This window comes from Rhinatrema bivittatum, chromosome 12 (genome assembly GCF_901001135.1).
Source record: "Rhinatrema bivittatum chromosome 12, aRhiBiv1.1, whole genome shotgun sequence".
Taxonomy (NCBI): domain Eukaryota; kingdom Metazoa; phylum Chordata; class Amphibia; order Gymnophiona; family Rhinatrematidae; genus Rhinatrema; species Rhinatrema bivittatum.
Window position 1 is genome coordinate 1044614 of NC_042626.1, and position 17342 is coordinate 1061955.

At 46.9% G+C, this 17342-nt stretch overlaps 1 protein-coding gene across 2 annotated transcripts in view; it reads right to left on the bottom strand.

Annotated features, from left to right (window-relative positions):
• Window positions 1-8536: 8536 nt before the first annotated feature.
• GPR61 (G protein-coupled receptor 61) overlaps window positions 8537-17342 on the bottom strand; it is a 46364-nt gene continuing 37558 nt past the window's right edge. For both annotated transcript variants that reach the window (XM_029573420.1, XM_029573421.1), the window contains one exon: window positions 8537-11532. In XM_029573420.1, the coding sequence (XP_029429280.1) occupies window positions 9840-11192 (1353 nt within the window). In that variant the 5' untranslated portion in view covers window positions 11193-11532 and the 3' untranslated portion in view covers window positions 8537-9839. The remainder of the gene's footprint in view (window positions 11533-17342) is intronic.

Below are 17342 nucleotides of genomic sequence, written 5' to 3' on the forward strand. Positions count from 1 at the left end.
CCATCCTCCTGCCAAAGCCCGTGCAATAAAAACGTCCTCGTACCATCCTTCTGCCAAAGTCCATGCAATAAGAACGTCCTCGTACCATGCTCCTGCCAAAGTCCATGCAATAAGAACGTCCTCGTACCATGCTCCTGCCAAAGTCCATGCAATAAGAACGTCCATGTACCATGCTCCTGCCAAAGTCCATGCAATAAGAACGTCCATGTACCATCCTCCTGCCAAAGCCCGTGCAATAAGAACGTCCATGTACCATGCTCCTGCCAAAGTCCATGCAATAAGAACTTCCTCATACCGTGCTCCTGCCAAAGTCAATGCAATAAGAACGTCATGTACCATCCTCCTGCCAAAGTCCATGCAATAAGAACGTCCTCGTACCGTGCTCCTGCCAAAGTCCATGCAATAAGAACGTCCTCGTACCGTGCTCCTGCCACAGTCCATGCAATAAGAACGTCATGTACCATGCTCCTGCCAAAGTCCATGCAATAAGAACGTCCTCGTACCGTGCTCCTGCCAAAGTCCATGCAATAAGAACGTCATGTACCATCCTCCTGCCAAAGTCCATGCAATAAGAACGTCCTCGTACCGTGCTCCTGCCAAAGTCCATTCAATAAGAACGTCCTCGTACCGTGCTCCTGCCAAAGTCCATGCAATAAGAACGTCCATGTACCGTGCACCTGCCAAAGTCCATGCAATAAGAACGTCCATGTACCGTGCTCCTGCCAAAGTCCATGCAATAAGAACGTCCTCGTACCATGCTCCTGCCAAAGTCCATGCAATAAGAACGTCCATGTACCATGCTCCTGCCAAAGTCCATGCAATAAGAACGTCCATGTACCATCCTCCTGCCAAAGCCCGTGCAATAAGAACGTCCATGTACCATGCTCCTGCCAAAGTCCATGCAATAAGAACTTCCTCATACCGTGCTCCTGCCAAAGTCAATGCAATAAGAACGTCATGTACCATCCTCCTGCCAAAGTCCATGCAATAAGAACGTCCTCGTACCGTGCTCCTGCCAAAGTCCATGCAATAAGAACGTCCTCGTACCGTGCTCCTGCCACAGTCCATGCAATAAGAACGTCATGTACCATCCTCCTGCCAAAGTCCATGCAATAAGAACGTCCATGTACCATGCTCCTGCCAAAGTCCATGCAATAAGAACGTCCTCGTACCGTGCTCCTGCCAAAGTCCATGCAATAAGAACGTCATGTACCATCCTCCTGCCAAAGTCCATGCAATAAGAACGTCCTCGTACCGTGCTCCTGCCACAGTCCATGCAATAAGAACGTCATGTACCATCCTCCTGCCAAAGTCCATGCAATAAGAACGTCCATGTACCGTGCTCCTGCCAAAGTCCATGCAATAAGAACGTCCTTGTACCGTGCTCCTGCCACAGTCCATGCAATAAGAACGTCCTCGTACCGTGCTCCTGCCAAAGTCCATGCAATAAGAACGTCCATGTACCGTGCTCCTGCCAAAGTCCATGCAATAAGAACGTCCATGTACCGTCCTCCTGCCAAAGTCCATGCAATAAGAACGTCCATGTACCATCCTCCTGCCAAAGCCCGTGCAATAAGAACGTCCATGTACCGTGCTCCTGCCAAAGTCCATGCAATAAGAACGTCCATGTACCATCCTCCTGCCAAAGTCCATGCAATAAGAACGTCCATGTACCATCCTCCTGCCAAAGCCCGTGCAATAAGAACGTCCATGTACCGTCCTCCTGCCAAAGTCCATGCAATAAGAACGTCCATGTACCGTGCTCCTGCCAAAGTCCATGCAATAAGAACGTCCATGTACCGTGCTCCTGCCAAAGTCCATGCAATAAGAACGTCCATGTACCGTCCTCCTGCCAAAGTCCATGCAATAAGAACGTCCATGTACCGTGCTCCTGCCAAAGTCCATGCAATAAGAACGTCCATGTACCGTCCTCCTGCCAAAGTCCATGCAATAAGAACGTCCATGTACCATCCTCCTGCCAAAGTCCATGCAATAAGAACGTCCATGTACCGTGCTCCTGCCAAAGTCCATGCAATAAGAACGTCCATGTACCGTCCTCCTGCCAAAGTCCATGCAATAAGAACGTCCTCGTACCGTGCTCCTGCCAAAGTCCATGCAATAAGAACGTCCTCGTACCGTGCTCCTGCCAAAGTCCATGCAATAAGAACGTCCATGTACCGTGCTCCTGCCAAAGTCCATGCAATAAGAACGTCCATGTACCGTGGTCCTGCCAAAGTCCATGCAATAAGAACGTCCATGTACCGTGCTCCTGCCAAAGTCCATGCAATAAGAACGTCCATGTACCGTGCTCCTGCCAAAGTCCATGCAATAAGAACGTCCTCGTACCGTGCTCCTGCCAAAGTCCATGCAATAAGAACGTCCATGTACCGTCCTCCTGCCAAAGTCCATGCAATAAGAACGTCCATGTACCATGCTCCTGCCAAAGTCCATGCAATAAGAACGTCCTCGTACCGTCCTCCTGCCAAAGTCCATGCAATAAGAACGTCCATGTACCGTGCTCCTGCCAAAGTCCATGCAATAAGAACGTCCATGTACCGTGCTCCTGCCAAAGTCCATGCAATAAGAACGTCCATGTACCGTGCTCCTGCCAAAGTCCATGCAATAAGAACGTTCTCGTACCGTGCACCTGCCAAAGTCCATGCAATAAGAACGTCCATGTACCGTGCTCCTGCCAAAGTCCATGCAATAAGAACGTCCATGTACCGTGCTCCTGCCAAAGTCCATGCAATAAGAACGTCCATGTACCGTGCTCCTGCCAAAGTCCATGCAATAAGAACGTCCTCGTACCGTCCTCCTGCCAAAGTCCATGCAATAAGAACGTCCATGTACCGTGCTCCTGCCAAAGTCCATGCAATAAGAACGTCCATGTACCGTGCTCCTGCCAAAGTCCATGCAATAAGAACGTCCTCGTACCGTCCTCCTGCCAAAGTCCATGCAATAAGAACGTCCATGTACCGTGCTCCTGCCAAAGTCCATGCAATAAGAACTTCCATGTACCGTCCTCCTGCCAAAGTCCATGCAATAAGAACGTCCTCGTACCGTCCTCCTGCCAAAGTCCATGCAATAAGAACGTCCTCGTACCGTGCTCCTGCCAAAGTCCATGCAATAAGAACGTCCTCGTACCGTCCTCCTGCCAAAGTCCATGCAATAAGAACGTCCTCGTACCGTCCTCCTGCCAAAGTCCATGCAATAAGAACGTCCATGTACCGTCCTCCTGCCAAAGTCCATGCAATAAGAATGTCCATGTACCGTCCTCCTGCCAAAGTCCATGCAATAAGAACGTCCATGTACCGTGCTCCTGCCAAAGTCCATGCAATAAGAACGTCCATGTACCGTGCTCCTGCCAAAGTCCATGCAATAAGAACGTCCATGTACTGTGCACCTGCTATTTGCGTGGTAGTTGAGGAGCAGCATATGAGACATTCACATTTGCAAGTTCTTTTCCTGTCCCTTACAGCAGTCAGGATCAGAGCCCCTGTAACCTGTCCCTTACAGCAGTCAGGATCAGAGCCCCTGTAACCTGTCCCTTACAGCAGTCAGGATCAGAGTCCCTGTAACCTGTCCCGATCAGAGCCCCTGTAACCTGTCCCTTACAGCAGTCAGGATCAGAGCCCCTGTAACCTGTCCCTTACAGCAGTCAGGATCAGAGCCCCTGTAACCTGTCCCTTACAGAAGTCAGGATCAGAGTCCCTGTAACCTGTCCCTTACAGAAGTCAGGATCAGAGTCCCTGTAACCTGTCCCTTACAGCAGTCAGGATCAGAGCCCCTGTAACCTGTCCCTTGCAGCAGTCAGGATCTGAATCCCTGTAACCTGTCCCTTGCAGCAGTCAGGATCAGAGCCCCTGTAACCTGTCCCTTGCAGCAGTCAGGATCAGAGCCCCTGTAACCTGTCTCTTGCAGCAGTCAGGATCAGAGCCCCTTAACCTGTCCCTTGCTGCAGTCAGGATCAGAGCCCCTGTAACCTGTCCCTTGCAGCAGTCAGGATCAGAGCCCCTGTAACCTGTCCCTTGCAGCAGTCAGGATCAGAGCCCCTGTAACCTGTCCCTTACAGCAGTCAGGATCTGAATCCCTGTAACCTGTCCCTTACAGCAGTCAGGATCTGAGTCCCTGTAACCTGTCCCTTGCAGCAGTCAGGATCAGAGCCCCTGTAACCTGTCCCTTACAGCAGTCAGGATCAGAGCCCCTGTAACCTGTCCCTTGCAGCAGTCAGGATCAGAGCCCCTGTAACCTGTCCCTTACAGCAGTCAGGATCAGAGCCCCTGTAACCTGTCCCTTACAGCAGTCAGGATCTGAATCCCTGTAACTTGTCCCTTACAGCAGTCAGGATCTGAGTCCCTGTATTTTGTCCCTTACAGCAGTCAGGATCAGAGCCCCTGTAACCTGTCCCTTGCAGCAGTCAGGATCTGAATCCCTGTAACCTGTCCCTTACAGCAGTCAGGTTCTGAGTCCCTGTATTCTGTCCCTTACAGCAGTCAGGATCAGGGCCCCTGTAACCTGTCCCTTACAGCAGTCAGGATCAGAGCCCCTGTAACCTGTCCCTTGCAGCAGTCAGGATCAGAGCCCCTGTAACCTGTCCCTTGCAGCAGTCAGGATCTGAATCCCTGTAACTTGTCCCTTACAGCAGTCAGGATCTGAGTCCCTGTATTTTGTCCCTTACAGCAGTCAGGATCAGAGCCCCTGTAACCTGTCCCTTACAGCAGTCAGGATCAGAGCCCCTGTAACCTGTCCCTTGCAGCAGTCAGGATCTGAATCCCTGTAACCTGTCCCTTACAGCAGTCAGGATCAGGGCCCCTGTAACCTGTCCCTTGCAGCAGTCAGGATCTGAATCCCTGTAACCTGTCCCTTACAGCAGTCAGGTTCTGAGTCCCTGTATTCTGTCCCTTACAGCATTTTGCAGCTGAGAGTCTGAAATCTGTTCTTTACAGTAATCAGGAAATCTGCCTCTGATTTGTACAGATTTTTATAACCTGCCTCTCCTGCAAATTTGAATGCTTCAGACAGGAAAATATATAATCTGGTGCTCTTTCCTCTGAATCAATTTGGTTTGGTGGATTATATGAAGTCATCTACACATAAATATTCCACAAAAATAGAGGGATGAGAATTACTTATTGCCTCCTGCTCAAAGTCAGCCTTTTTGGCAGTGAGAGCCTCACATGAGATTTTAGACCTTGGTGCCTGCTTACTGGAAACGGGTCCATGGGAACGTGGGCATGCATGGTTAGACTGAAAGGCCATTCCTTATAAATTCAGGAATTCATGAGCTTTACTTAGAATTGTGCTTTCAATTGAAACTGTTATAACCAATACAGAAGGAAAGAAAAATCATTCTTGAATGGCAGTCAAAGAGGAACAAAGTGATATCAAGTAATGTGCAGATCTCAAAATAGGTCATTTTTAGGAAATCCTGGTATGTATTGAAGTGGGAGACGTAGGTCCAAGGCAGACCCATCTAGGGAGGAGGGAGCAGAAAGGCATCAGCTGAGGGACAGGGGAGCAGCAGAGGAAACATGATTAGGACACTGGTGGGGAGGGCAGAGAGCAGCAGAGGGAGAGTGATGGGGACCCTGGGTGAGAACAGGTCAGTGGCAGAGATACTGGGAGAAGAGTAGTAGAGGGAGAGTGACAGAGACACTGGGGAGGAGAGCAGTAGAGGGAGAGTGACAGGGACACTGGGGAGGAGAGCAGTAGAGGGAGAGTGACAGGAACTGGGGAGAGAGCAGTAGAGGGAGAGTGACAGGGACACTGGGAGGAGAGCAGTAGAGGGAGAGAGACAGGGACACTGGGGCGGAGAGCAGTAGAGGGAGAGTGACAGGGACACTGGGGCGGAGAGCAGTAGAGGGAGAGTGACAGGGACACTGGGGCGGAGAGCAGTAGAGGGAGAGTGACAGGGACACTGGGGCGGAGAGCAGTAGAGGGAGAGTGACAGGAACAATAGGGGAGAGAGCAGTAGAGGGAGAATGACAGAGACACTGGGGAGGAGAGCAGTAGAGGGAGAGTGACAGGGACACTGGGGCGGAGAGCAGTAGAGGGAGAGTGACAGGGACACTGGGGCGGAGAGCAGTAGAGGGAGAGTGACAGGGACACTGGGGAAGAGAGAAGTAGAGGGAGAGTGACAGGGACAATAGGGGAGAGAGCAGTAGAGGGAGAGTAACAGGGACACTGGGGAGGAAAGCAGTAGAGGGAGAGTGACAGGGACAATAGGGGAGAGAGCAGTAGAGGGAGAGTGACAGGGACAATAGGGGAGAGAGCAGTAGAGGGAGAGTAACAGGGACACTGGGGAGGAAAGCAGTAGAGGGAGAGTGACAGGGACAATAGGGGAGAGAGCAGTAGAGGGAGAGTGACAGGGACATTGGGGAGGAGAGCAGTAGAGGGAGAGTGACAGGGACACTGGGGAGGAAAGCAGTAGAGGGAGAGTGACAGGGACACTGGTGAGGAGAGCAGTAGAGGGAGAGTGACAGGGACACTGGGGAAGAAAGCAGTAGAGGGAGAGTAACAGGGACACTGGGGAGGAGAGCAGTAGAGGGAGAGTGACAGGGACAATAGGGGAGAGAGCAGTAGAGGGAGAGTGACAGGGACATTGGGGAGGAGAGCAGTAGAGGGAGAGTGACAGGGACACTGGGGAGGACAGCAGTAGAGGGAGAGTGACAGGGACAATAGGGGAGAGAGCAGTAGAGGGAGAGTGACAAGGACACTGGTGAGGAGAGCAGTAGAGGGAGAGTGACAGGGACACTGGTGAGGAGAGCAGTAGAGGGAGAGTAACAGGGACACTGGGGAGGAGAGCAGTAGAGGGAGAGTAACAGGGACAATAGGGGAGAGAGCAGTAGAGGGAGAGTAACAGGGACAATAGGGGAGAGAGCAGTAGAGGGAGAGTGACAGGAACATTGGGGAGGAGAGCAGTAGAGGGAGAGTGACAGGGACACTGGGGCGGAGAGCAGTAGAGGGAGAGTGACAGGGACACTGCCATGTTACCATTGCTAATGGCAGTGGCTATTCTCTAAGTGAACTTAATAGCAGTAATGGACTTCTCCTCCAAGAACTTATCCAATCCTTTTTTAAACACAGCTACACTAACTGCACTAACCACATCCTCTGGCAACAAATTCCAGAGTTTAATTGTGCGTTGAGTAAAAAAGAACTTTCTCCGATTAGTTTTAAATGTGCCCCATGTTAACTTCATGGAGTGCCCCCTAGTCCTTCTATTATCCGAAAGAGTAAATAACCGATTCACATCTACCCGTTCTAGACCTCTCATGATTTTAAACATCTCTATCATACCCCCCCCCCCCCCCCCCTCAGCTGTCTCTTCTCCAAGCTGAAAAGTCCTAACCTCTTTAGTCTTTCCTCATAGGGGAGCTGTTCCAATCCCTTTATCATTCTGGTCGCCCTTCTCTGTACCTTCTCCATCGCAATTATATCTTTTTTGAGATGCGGCGACCAGAATTGTACACAGTATTCAAGGTGCGGTCTCACCATGGAGCGATACAGAAGCATTATGACATTTTCTGTTTTATTAACCATTCCCTTCCTAATAATTCCCAACATTCTGTTTGCTTTTTTGACTGCCGCAGCACACTGAGCCGACGATTTCAATGTGTTATCCACTATGACACCTAGATCTCTTTCTTGGGTTGTAGCACCTAATATGGAACCTAACATTGTGTAACTATAGCATGGGTTATTTTTCCCTATATGCATCACCTTGCACTTATCCATATTAAATTTCATCTGCCATTTCGATGCCCAATTTTCCAGTCTCACAAGATCTTCCTGCAATTTATCACAATCTGCTTGTGATTGAACTACTCTGAACAATTTTGTATCATCTGCAAATTTGATTACCTCACTTGTCGTATTTCTTTCCAGATCATTTATAAATATATTGAAAAGCACAGGTCCCAATACAGATCCCTGAGGCACTCCACTGTCCACTCCCTTCCACTGAGAAAATTGTCCATTTAATCCTACTCTCTGTTTCCTGTCTTTTAGCCAGTTTGCAATCCACGAAAGTACATCGCCACCTATCCCATGACTTTTTACTTTTCCTAGAAGCCTCTCATGAGGAACTTTGTCAAATGCTTTCTGAAAATCCAAGTATACTACATCTACCGGTTCACCTTTATCCACATGTTTATTAACTCCTTCAAAAAAGTGAAGCAGATTTGTGAGGCAAGACTTGCCCTGGGTAAAGCCATGCTGACTTTGTTCCATTAAACCATGTCTTTCTATATGTTCTGTGATTTTGATATTTAGAACACTTTCCACTATTTTTCCTGGCACTGAAGTCAGGCTAACCGGTCTGTAGTTTCCCTGATCGCCCCTGGAGCCCTTTTTAAATATTGGGGTTACATTAGCTATCCTCCAGTCTTCAGGTACAATGGATGATTTTAATGATAAGTTACAAATTTTTACTAATAGGTCTGAAATTTCATTTTTTAGTTCCTTCAGAACTCTGGGGTGTATACCATCCGGTCCAGGTGATTTACTACTCTTCAGTTTGTCAAACAGGCCTACCACATCTTCCAGGTTCACCGTGATTTGATTCAGTCCAACTGAATCATTACCCATGAAAAACTTCTCCATTACGGGTACCTCCCCAACATCCTCTTCAGTAAACACTGAAGCACTGGAGAGAGAGCAATAGAGGGAGAGTGATAGGGACACTGGGGAGAGAGCAATAGAGGGAGAGTGACAGGAAGTGGTGAGAGAGCAGTAGAGGGAGAGTGACAGGGGCACTGGGGAGAGAGCAATAGAGGGAGAGTGACAGGGACATTTGTAGTGGACAGAGGAAGGGGTGGATAGGTGGAGTGAGTGGTCAGAGGAAGGGGTGGATAGGTGGAGTGAGAACACAGATCTGACAGGAGCTCTCTAAGGATATTTTCAGAACTTGTTCAGGTTAGTTACATCTCCCTCATTTGTTGTCAGAAATAGGTACAGGACCTAACAATTCAAGAGAGAGATTAGGAGGGTCTGCAAGGAGATGTGAGAAAGAGAATGTAATTGGCTGAGGTATCATCATCAGAGAACAAGCAGCGAGATAGCAGAGATAGGGCATAGAAAACATCTGGGGGTTTCTGTGACTTGCATCTTCAGTCTCCACTGTCACTCATCCATCTCGACATACAATATGAAGAAAAATACAGTCAGAAATAAGCAGACATTTGAGCAAATGATGCCTACATTTTTCCCTTTTTCCCAGATCTAGTGAACATTTCTGGAGCTCATAAACCAAAACAGAAGAGAAATATTAAACAAATGAATAAAATAAAACCATTTTAGGCAACTGAGAATCTTTACTTCTATGTCCAAGAGAGATGCTTTCAGCAGTGTCACCGGGAGCCTCTGTGCAGGAACGAGGTGTGCTGGAGTCTGCATTCTGAGCAGTGTCACCGGGAGCCTCTGTGCAGGAACGAGGTGTGCTGGAGTCTGCATTCTGAGCAGTGTCACCGGGAGCCTCTGTGCAGGAACGAGGTGTGCTGGAGTCTGCATTCTGAGCAGTGTCACCGGGAGCCTCTGTGCAGGAACGAGGTGTGCTGGAGTCTGCATTCTGAGCAGTGTCACCGGGAGCCTCTGTGCAGGAACGAGGTGTGCTGGAGTCTGCATTCTGAGCAGTGTCACCGGGAGCCTCTGTGCAGGAACGAGGTGTGCTGGAGTCTGCATTCTGAGCAGTGTCACCGGGAGCCTCTGTGCAGGAACGAGGTGTGCTGGAGTCTGCATTCTGAGCAGTGTCACCGGGAGACTCTGTGCAGGAATGAGGTCTGCTGGAGTCTGCATTCTTTCACACATCAGTCTAATGAGATTGTCAAGTGCAAGGATTACTAGGGCTCATTTTTTGGCAATTGTATCGTTCTTATGTAATTGTCAGATGCTGTAATGTCACTGTGGAAATGCTGGTCCAGAAATTCAGAGGTTTCCTCAGCTATCTGTCCTGGGATCCGAAAATCAATGCTGGGTTGTTCCAGCTTGGGACTAGAACTGAGGTGAATGGTTCCTGGCTCAGTGCCCTGAAGGAATTGTAAGAAGTTTTCTTCAATGGAGCCGTCCCGGCTAGGCAGATTCATCTCCTCCTGCAGGGACTGCTTGAAGAAGCAACTGAGATGTTTGCTGAGCTCCCCTCGAATCTGACGATTCAGGTACCCATAAAAGAAAGGATTGGAAGTGAAGCAAAAGTAGGCAATCCAGGTGACTATCTTCTCTACCTGCCCACCAGGGAATGACTGAGAACTCAGCGCACAGTAAAGGTGAAAGGAAAAATATGGCAGCCAGCAGAAGAGAAATTGTCCTCCCACAGCTATGAGGATAACAGCAGCTTTACCACCTCCAAATATCCTCTGAGGGGTGCTCCTTGGGGCCCCAGAACTGCTGACCATAGTGGACCTGCTACTAAGAGACTCTGATCTCCGACGTGGTGTGTCCATCCATGTGGGGAGTGGTCCGTGGTGCATGGCAGCTACCCTAGCAACTTTGAACATGCTGCAGTAGACCACAAATATGATCAAGACAGGCAACATAAAATAGAAGATTGCAAAGCTAACAAAGAAAATCTTCTTGTAGGAGCCAGTGGTCCACTGTAGAGAGCAATGGTCACTACTACGGCCAGGGGAACTTCTGAGCTGTTGGGAGCTCCAGCCCAGAACTGGGATGACAGACATGATTACTGCTTTGATCCAAACACCAACCAAAACGGATATAACCAAGCTAATAGTCATCTTCACCTCATACCTCATGGGGTGGACTACATAGTAGTAGCGTTCTATGTTGATGGCAGAGATGGAGAGGATAGACATACTTATGAAACAGACACTGAGGAAGAGATAGACTCGGCACATGGCTTCCCCAAAGATGCTTCCATCAAAAAGGGAAGAACTGGATAGCATAGCTAATGGCATTAAAGTCAAGGCTGCAAGGAGATCCACTAAGCAGAGGTGAAAAACAAAGAGAAACTTCCTCAGTGCTGGCGTCTTGATGATTACTACCATGACGGCAACATTTCCAGCAATGGCAGCCAGGTCAACCAGGAGCATGAAGAGCAGCCCCACTGACTCCGAGGCCACATCTCTGCTCCTAGGTGCCACAGTGGATGTGGGCCTTACAGAACTTGCAGATGTCTGATAGAACCTTTCGGGTCTGGAGGAATTCCAGGTCCTTTGAGTGGGAAGTGAAGGCTCCATGGATATTCAAAGAGAACCCCACAGAGCGTCTCTTTACCGGCCCATAATCCATCCTATTCCAAAGCAAAAAGAAGTTATGCAGAGAATAGGAAACTGAGATGCAGCCAAGGCTCCTGGATGGATTTATTCTCCTGCTACATTCCTAAAAGCTTCTCAAGGCATTTTCCACTCTGTCTTGAGGTTCCTCTTCCTTCATGGGGCTTCTTGGCAGATTTTCTCATTATCCTAATCCCATGGGTTGTGTTTACGTGATTAAGGCTCTGTGCTCAGGAAAGACAATGCTGCATGCTTTATTTGTAGCATCATCAGATCTTAATTTGTCTTCAGATTACTTTCAAACCTAAAATGTGAAATACAGCAAAATTAATTACATTGCCAAAATTACAAGTGAGACATCTAAGTTATCACCATCACAGCTCTTTCCTTCTGCCTCTCCATGACAACTGCCTCATGTCTAAGAACACACCCAGTTCCTATCTTGTCATTAATGAGCCTACTGCAAAACTCTGTGTGCAACTGCAAACACAGTCAACTCGACTTTCAAACACAAGCTCCCTAGAGAAATGACATTTGAATAGCAGCTTGTTATCTGTGTGTAACTTTACCTGGTGCAAAGAGGACTTGTTGGATGCTTTATGTAGTGACTCAGCACAGGTAAGATTAATGACTACAGGGTCTGCTCCAGATACTGCAGGATGAGATGTGACTTGAAAGCTATTTATTACGGAAATATTAAGGTACTGATTTGTAATTATTGTTTTATAATTTGTTTGTTGATTGTAACCCACCTTATAATTTAAAATGATAAGATGGGGAATCAAGTGTGTATAAATACATTTCTGAGGCTGCTTTATCTACAGTTTTGCACTCATTTTCAAAGGGAAACATTCTAACCAGTTTTGCATTGTTGACTCCCCTGATTTCAACCCACACCTGGGAAAGTCTGAGTGTAAAGTACACCCAGGTTCACATCTAGAAAGCAATTTTCAGTCTGTATTCAGGGACACAAAGTTTGTGCATAGTTTTTACTCAGAGACTTTGCACTGATTTTCATGTCCTTTTTTCCTGAATCTTGCCATGGGTACAAAAGTGCCCACAAACATTACATTTGCTAAGGGTATATGCACGTTTTCTTTCTGCTTTCAAATCTCTGTGCATTATCTTCCAATCTCTGCACTCCCCAGCAATGAGTCACTTAAATATGAATAAACCTGAGCATTGCGGAAGAACGCACAAACTCCGAATCGTACCGAGGGCAGGCCGAGCTCACACTCACCCTAAATATGAATAAAATTCTGTGCATTAAGGAACAATGCAGAAACTCCGAATCGTACCGAGGGCAGGCCGAGCTCACACTCCCCTAAATATGAACAAAATTCTGTGCATTAAGGAACAATGCAGAAACTCTGAATCGTACTGAGGGCAGGCCGTCCTCACACTCCCCTAAATATGAACAAAATTCTGTACATTAAGGAACAATGCAGAAACTCCGAATCGTACCGAGGGCAGGCCGAGCTCACACTCACCCTAAATATGAATAAAATTCTGTGCATTAAGGAACAATGCAGAAACTCTGAATCGTACTGAGGGCAGGCAGAGCTCACACTCACCCTAAATATGAACAAAATTCTGTACATTAAGGAACAATGCAGAAACTCCGAATCGTACCGAGGGCAGGCCGAGCTCACACTCACCCTAAATAGGAATAAAATTCTGTACATTAAGGAACAATGCACAAACTCTGAATCGTACTGAGGGCAGGCAGAGCTCACACTCACCCTAAATATGAATAAAATTCTGTGCATTAAGGAACAATGCAGAAACTCTGAATCGTACTGAGGGCAGGCCGTCCTCACACTCCCCTAAATATGAACAAAATTCTGTACATTAAGGAACAATGCAGAAACTCCGAATCGTACCGAGGGCAGGCCAAGCTCACACTCACCCTAAATAGGAATAAAATTCTGTACATTAAGGAACAATGCAGAAACTCCGAATCGTACCGAGGGCAGGCCGAGCTCACACTCACCCTAAATATGAATAAAATTCTGTGCATTAAGGAACAATGCAGAAACTCTGAATCGTACTGAGGGCAGGCAGAGCTCACACTCACCCTAAATATGAACAAAATTCTGTACATTAAGGAACAATGCAGAAACTCTGAATCGTACTGAGGGCAGGCCGAGCTCACACTCACCCTAAATATGAATAAAATTCTGTGCATTAGGAACAATGCACAAACTCTGAATCGTACTGAGGGCAGGCAGAGCTCACACTCACCCTAAATATGAACAAAATTCTGTACATTAAGGAACAATGCAGAAACTCCGAATCGTACCAAGGGCAGGCCGAGCTCACACTCACCCTAAATATGAATAAAATTCTGTACATTAAGGAACAATGCAGAAACTCCGAATCGTACCGAGGGCAGGCCGAGCTCACACTCACCCTAAATATGAATAAAATTCTGTGCATTAAGGAACAATGCAGAAACTCTGAATCGTACTGAGGGCAGGCAGAGCTCACACTCACCCTAAATATGAACAAAATTCTGTACATTAAGGAACAATGCAGAAACTCTGAATCGTACTGAGGGCAGGCCGAGCTCACACTCACCCTAAATATGAATAAAATTCTGTGCATTAAGGAACAATGCACAAACTCTGAATCGTACTGAGGGCAGGCAGAGCTCACACTTACCCTAAATATGAACAAAATTCTGTACATTAAGGAACAATGCAGAAACTCCGAATCGTACCAAGGGCAGGCCGAGCTCACACTCCCCTAAATATGAACAAAATTCTGTACATTAAGGAACAATGCAGAAACTCCGAATCGTACCGAGGGCAGGCCGTCCTCACACTCACCCTAAATATGAATAAAATTCTTTGCATTAAGGAACAATGCAGAAACTCTGAATCGTACCGAGGGCAGGCCGTCCTCACACTCCCCTAAATATGAACAAAATTCTGTACATTAAGGAACAATGCACAAACTCTGAATCGTACTGAGGGCAGGCAGAGCTCACACTCACCCTAAATATGAACAAAATTCTGTACATTAAGGAACAATGCAGAAACTCTGAATCGTACTGAGGGCAGGCAGAGCTCACACTCACCCTAAATATGAATAAAATTCTGTACATTAAGGAACAATGCAGAAACTCCGAATCGTACCAAGGGCAGGCCGAGCTCACACTCCCCTAAATATGAATAAAATTCTGTACATTAAGGAACAATGCAGAAACTCCGAATCGTACCGAGGGCAGGCCGAGCTCACACTCACCCTAAATATGAATAAAATTCTGTACATTAAGGAACAATGCAGAAACTCTGAATCGTACTGAGGGCAGGCCAAGCTCACACTCACCCTAAATATGAACAAAATTCTGTACATTAAGGAACAATGCAGAAACTCCGAATCGTACCGAGGGCAGGCCGAGCTCACACTCACCCTAAATATGAATAAATTCTGTACATTAAGGAACAATGCAGAAACTCCGAATCGTACCGAGGGCAGGCCGAGCTCACACTCACCCTAAATATGAATAAAATTCTGTACATTAAGGAACAATGCACAAACTCTGAATCGTACTGAGGGCAGGCCGTCCTCACACTCCCCTAAATATGAACAAAATTCTGTACATTAAGGAACAATGCAGAAACTCCGAATCGTACCGAGGGCAGGCCGAGCTCACACTCACCCTAAATATGAATAAAATTCTGTGCATTAAGGAACAATGCAGAAACTCCGAATCGTACCGAGGGCAGGCCGAGTTCACACTCACCCTAAATATGAATAAAATTCTGTGCATTAAGGAACAATGCAGAAACTCTGAATCGTACTGAGGGCAGGCAGAGCTCACACTCACCCTAAATATGAACAAAATTCTGTACATTAAGGAACAATGCAGAAACTCCGAATCGTACCGAGGGCAGGCCAAGCTCACACTCACCCTAAATAGGAATAAAATTCTGTACATTAAGGAACAATGCAGAAACTCCGAATCGTACCGAGGGCAGGCCGAGCTCACACTCACCCTAAATATGAATAAAATTCTGTGCATTAAGGAACAATGCAGAAACTCTGAATCGTACTGAGGGCAGGCAGAGCTCACACTCACCCTAAATATGAACAAAATTCTGTACATTAAGGAACAATGCAGAAACTCTGAATCGTACTGAGGGCAGGCCGAGCTCACACTCACCCTAAATATGAATAAAATTCTGTGCATTAAGGAACAATGCACAAACTCTGAATCGTACTGAGGGCAGGCAGAGCTCACACTCACCCTAAATATGAACAAAATTCTGTACATTAAGGAACAATGCAGAAACTCCGAATCGTACCAAGGGCAGGCCGAGCTCACACTCACCCTAAATATGAATAAAATTCTGTACATTAAGGAACAATGCAGAAACTCCGAATCGTACCGAGGGCAGGCCGAGCTCACACTCACCCTAAATATGAATAAAATTCTGTGCATTAAGGAACAATGCAGAAACTCTGAATCGTACTGAGGGCAGGCAGAGCTCACACTCACCCTAAATATGAACAAAATTCTGTACATTAAGGAACAATGCAGAAACTCTGAATCGTACTGAGGGCAGGCCGAGCTCACACTCACCCTAAATATGAATAAAATTCTGTGCATTAAGGAACAATGCACAAACTCTGAATCGTACTGAGGGCAGGCAGAGCTCACACTTACCCTAAATATGAACAAAATTCTGTACATTAAGGAACAATGCAGAAACTCCGAATCGTACCAAGGGCAGGCCGAGCTCACACTCCCCTAAATATGAACAAAATTCTGTACATTAAGGAACAATGCAGAAACTCCGAATCGTACCGAGGGCAGGCCGTCCTCACACTCACCCTAAATATGAATAAAATTCTTTGCATTAAGGAACAATGCAGAAACTCCGAATCGTACCGAGGGCAGGCCGAGCTCACACTCACCCTAAATATGAATAAAATTCTGTACATTAAGGAACAATGCAGAAACTCTGAATCGTACCGAGGGCAGGCCGAGCTCACACTCACCCTAAATATGAATAAAATTCTTTGCATTAAGGAACAATGCAGAAACTCTGAATCGTACCGAGGGCAGGCCGAGCTCACACTTACCCTAAATATGAATAAAATTCTGTACATTAAGGAACAATGCAGAAACTCTGAATCGTACCGAGGGCAGGCCGTCCTCACACTCCCCTAAATATGAACAAAATTCTGTACATTAAGGAACAATGCACAAACTCTGAATCGTACTGAGGGCAGGCAGAGCTCACACTCACCCTAAATATGAACAAAATTCTGTACATTAAGGAACAATGCAGAAACTCTGAATCGTACTGAGGGCAGGCAGAGCTCACACTCACCCTAAATATGAATAAAATTCTGTACATTAAGGAACAATGCAGAAACTCCGAATCGTACCAAGGGCAGGCCGAGCTCACACTCCCCTAAATATGAATAAAATTCTGTACATTAAGGAACAATGCAGAAACTCCGAATCGTACCGAGGGCAGGCCGAGCTCACACTCACCCTAAATATGAATAAAATTCTGTACATTAAGGAACAATGCAGAAACTCTGAATCGTACTGAGGGCAGGCCAAGCTCACACTCACCCTAAATATGAACAAAATTCTGTACATTAAGGAACAATGCAGAAACTCCGAATCGTACCGAGGGCAGGCCGAGCTCACACTCACCCTAAATATGAATAAAATTCTGTACATTAAGGAACAATGCAGAAACTCCGAATCGTACCGAGGGCAGGCCGAGCTCACACTCACCCTAAATATGAATAAAATTCTGTACATTAAGGAACAATGCACAAACTCTGAATCGTACTGAGGGCAGGCCGTCCTCACACTCCCCTAAATATGAACAAAATTCTGTACATTAAGGAACAATGCAGAAACTCCGAATCGTACCGAGGGCAGGCCGAGCTCACACTCACCCTAAATATGAATAAAATTCTGTGCATTAAGGAACAATGCAGAAACTCCGAATCGTACCGAGGGCAGGCCGAGTTCACACTCACCCTAAATATGAATAAAATTCTGTGCATTAAGGAACAATGCAGAAACTCTGAATCGTACTGAGGGCAGGCAGAGCTCACACTCACCCTAAATATGAACAA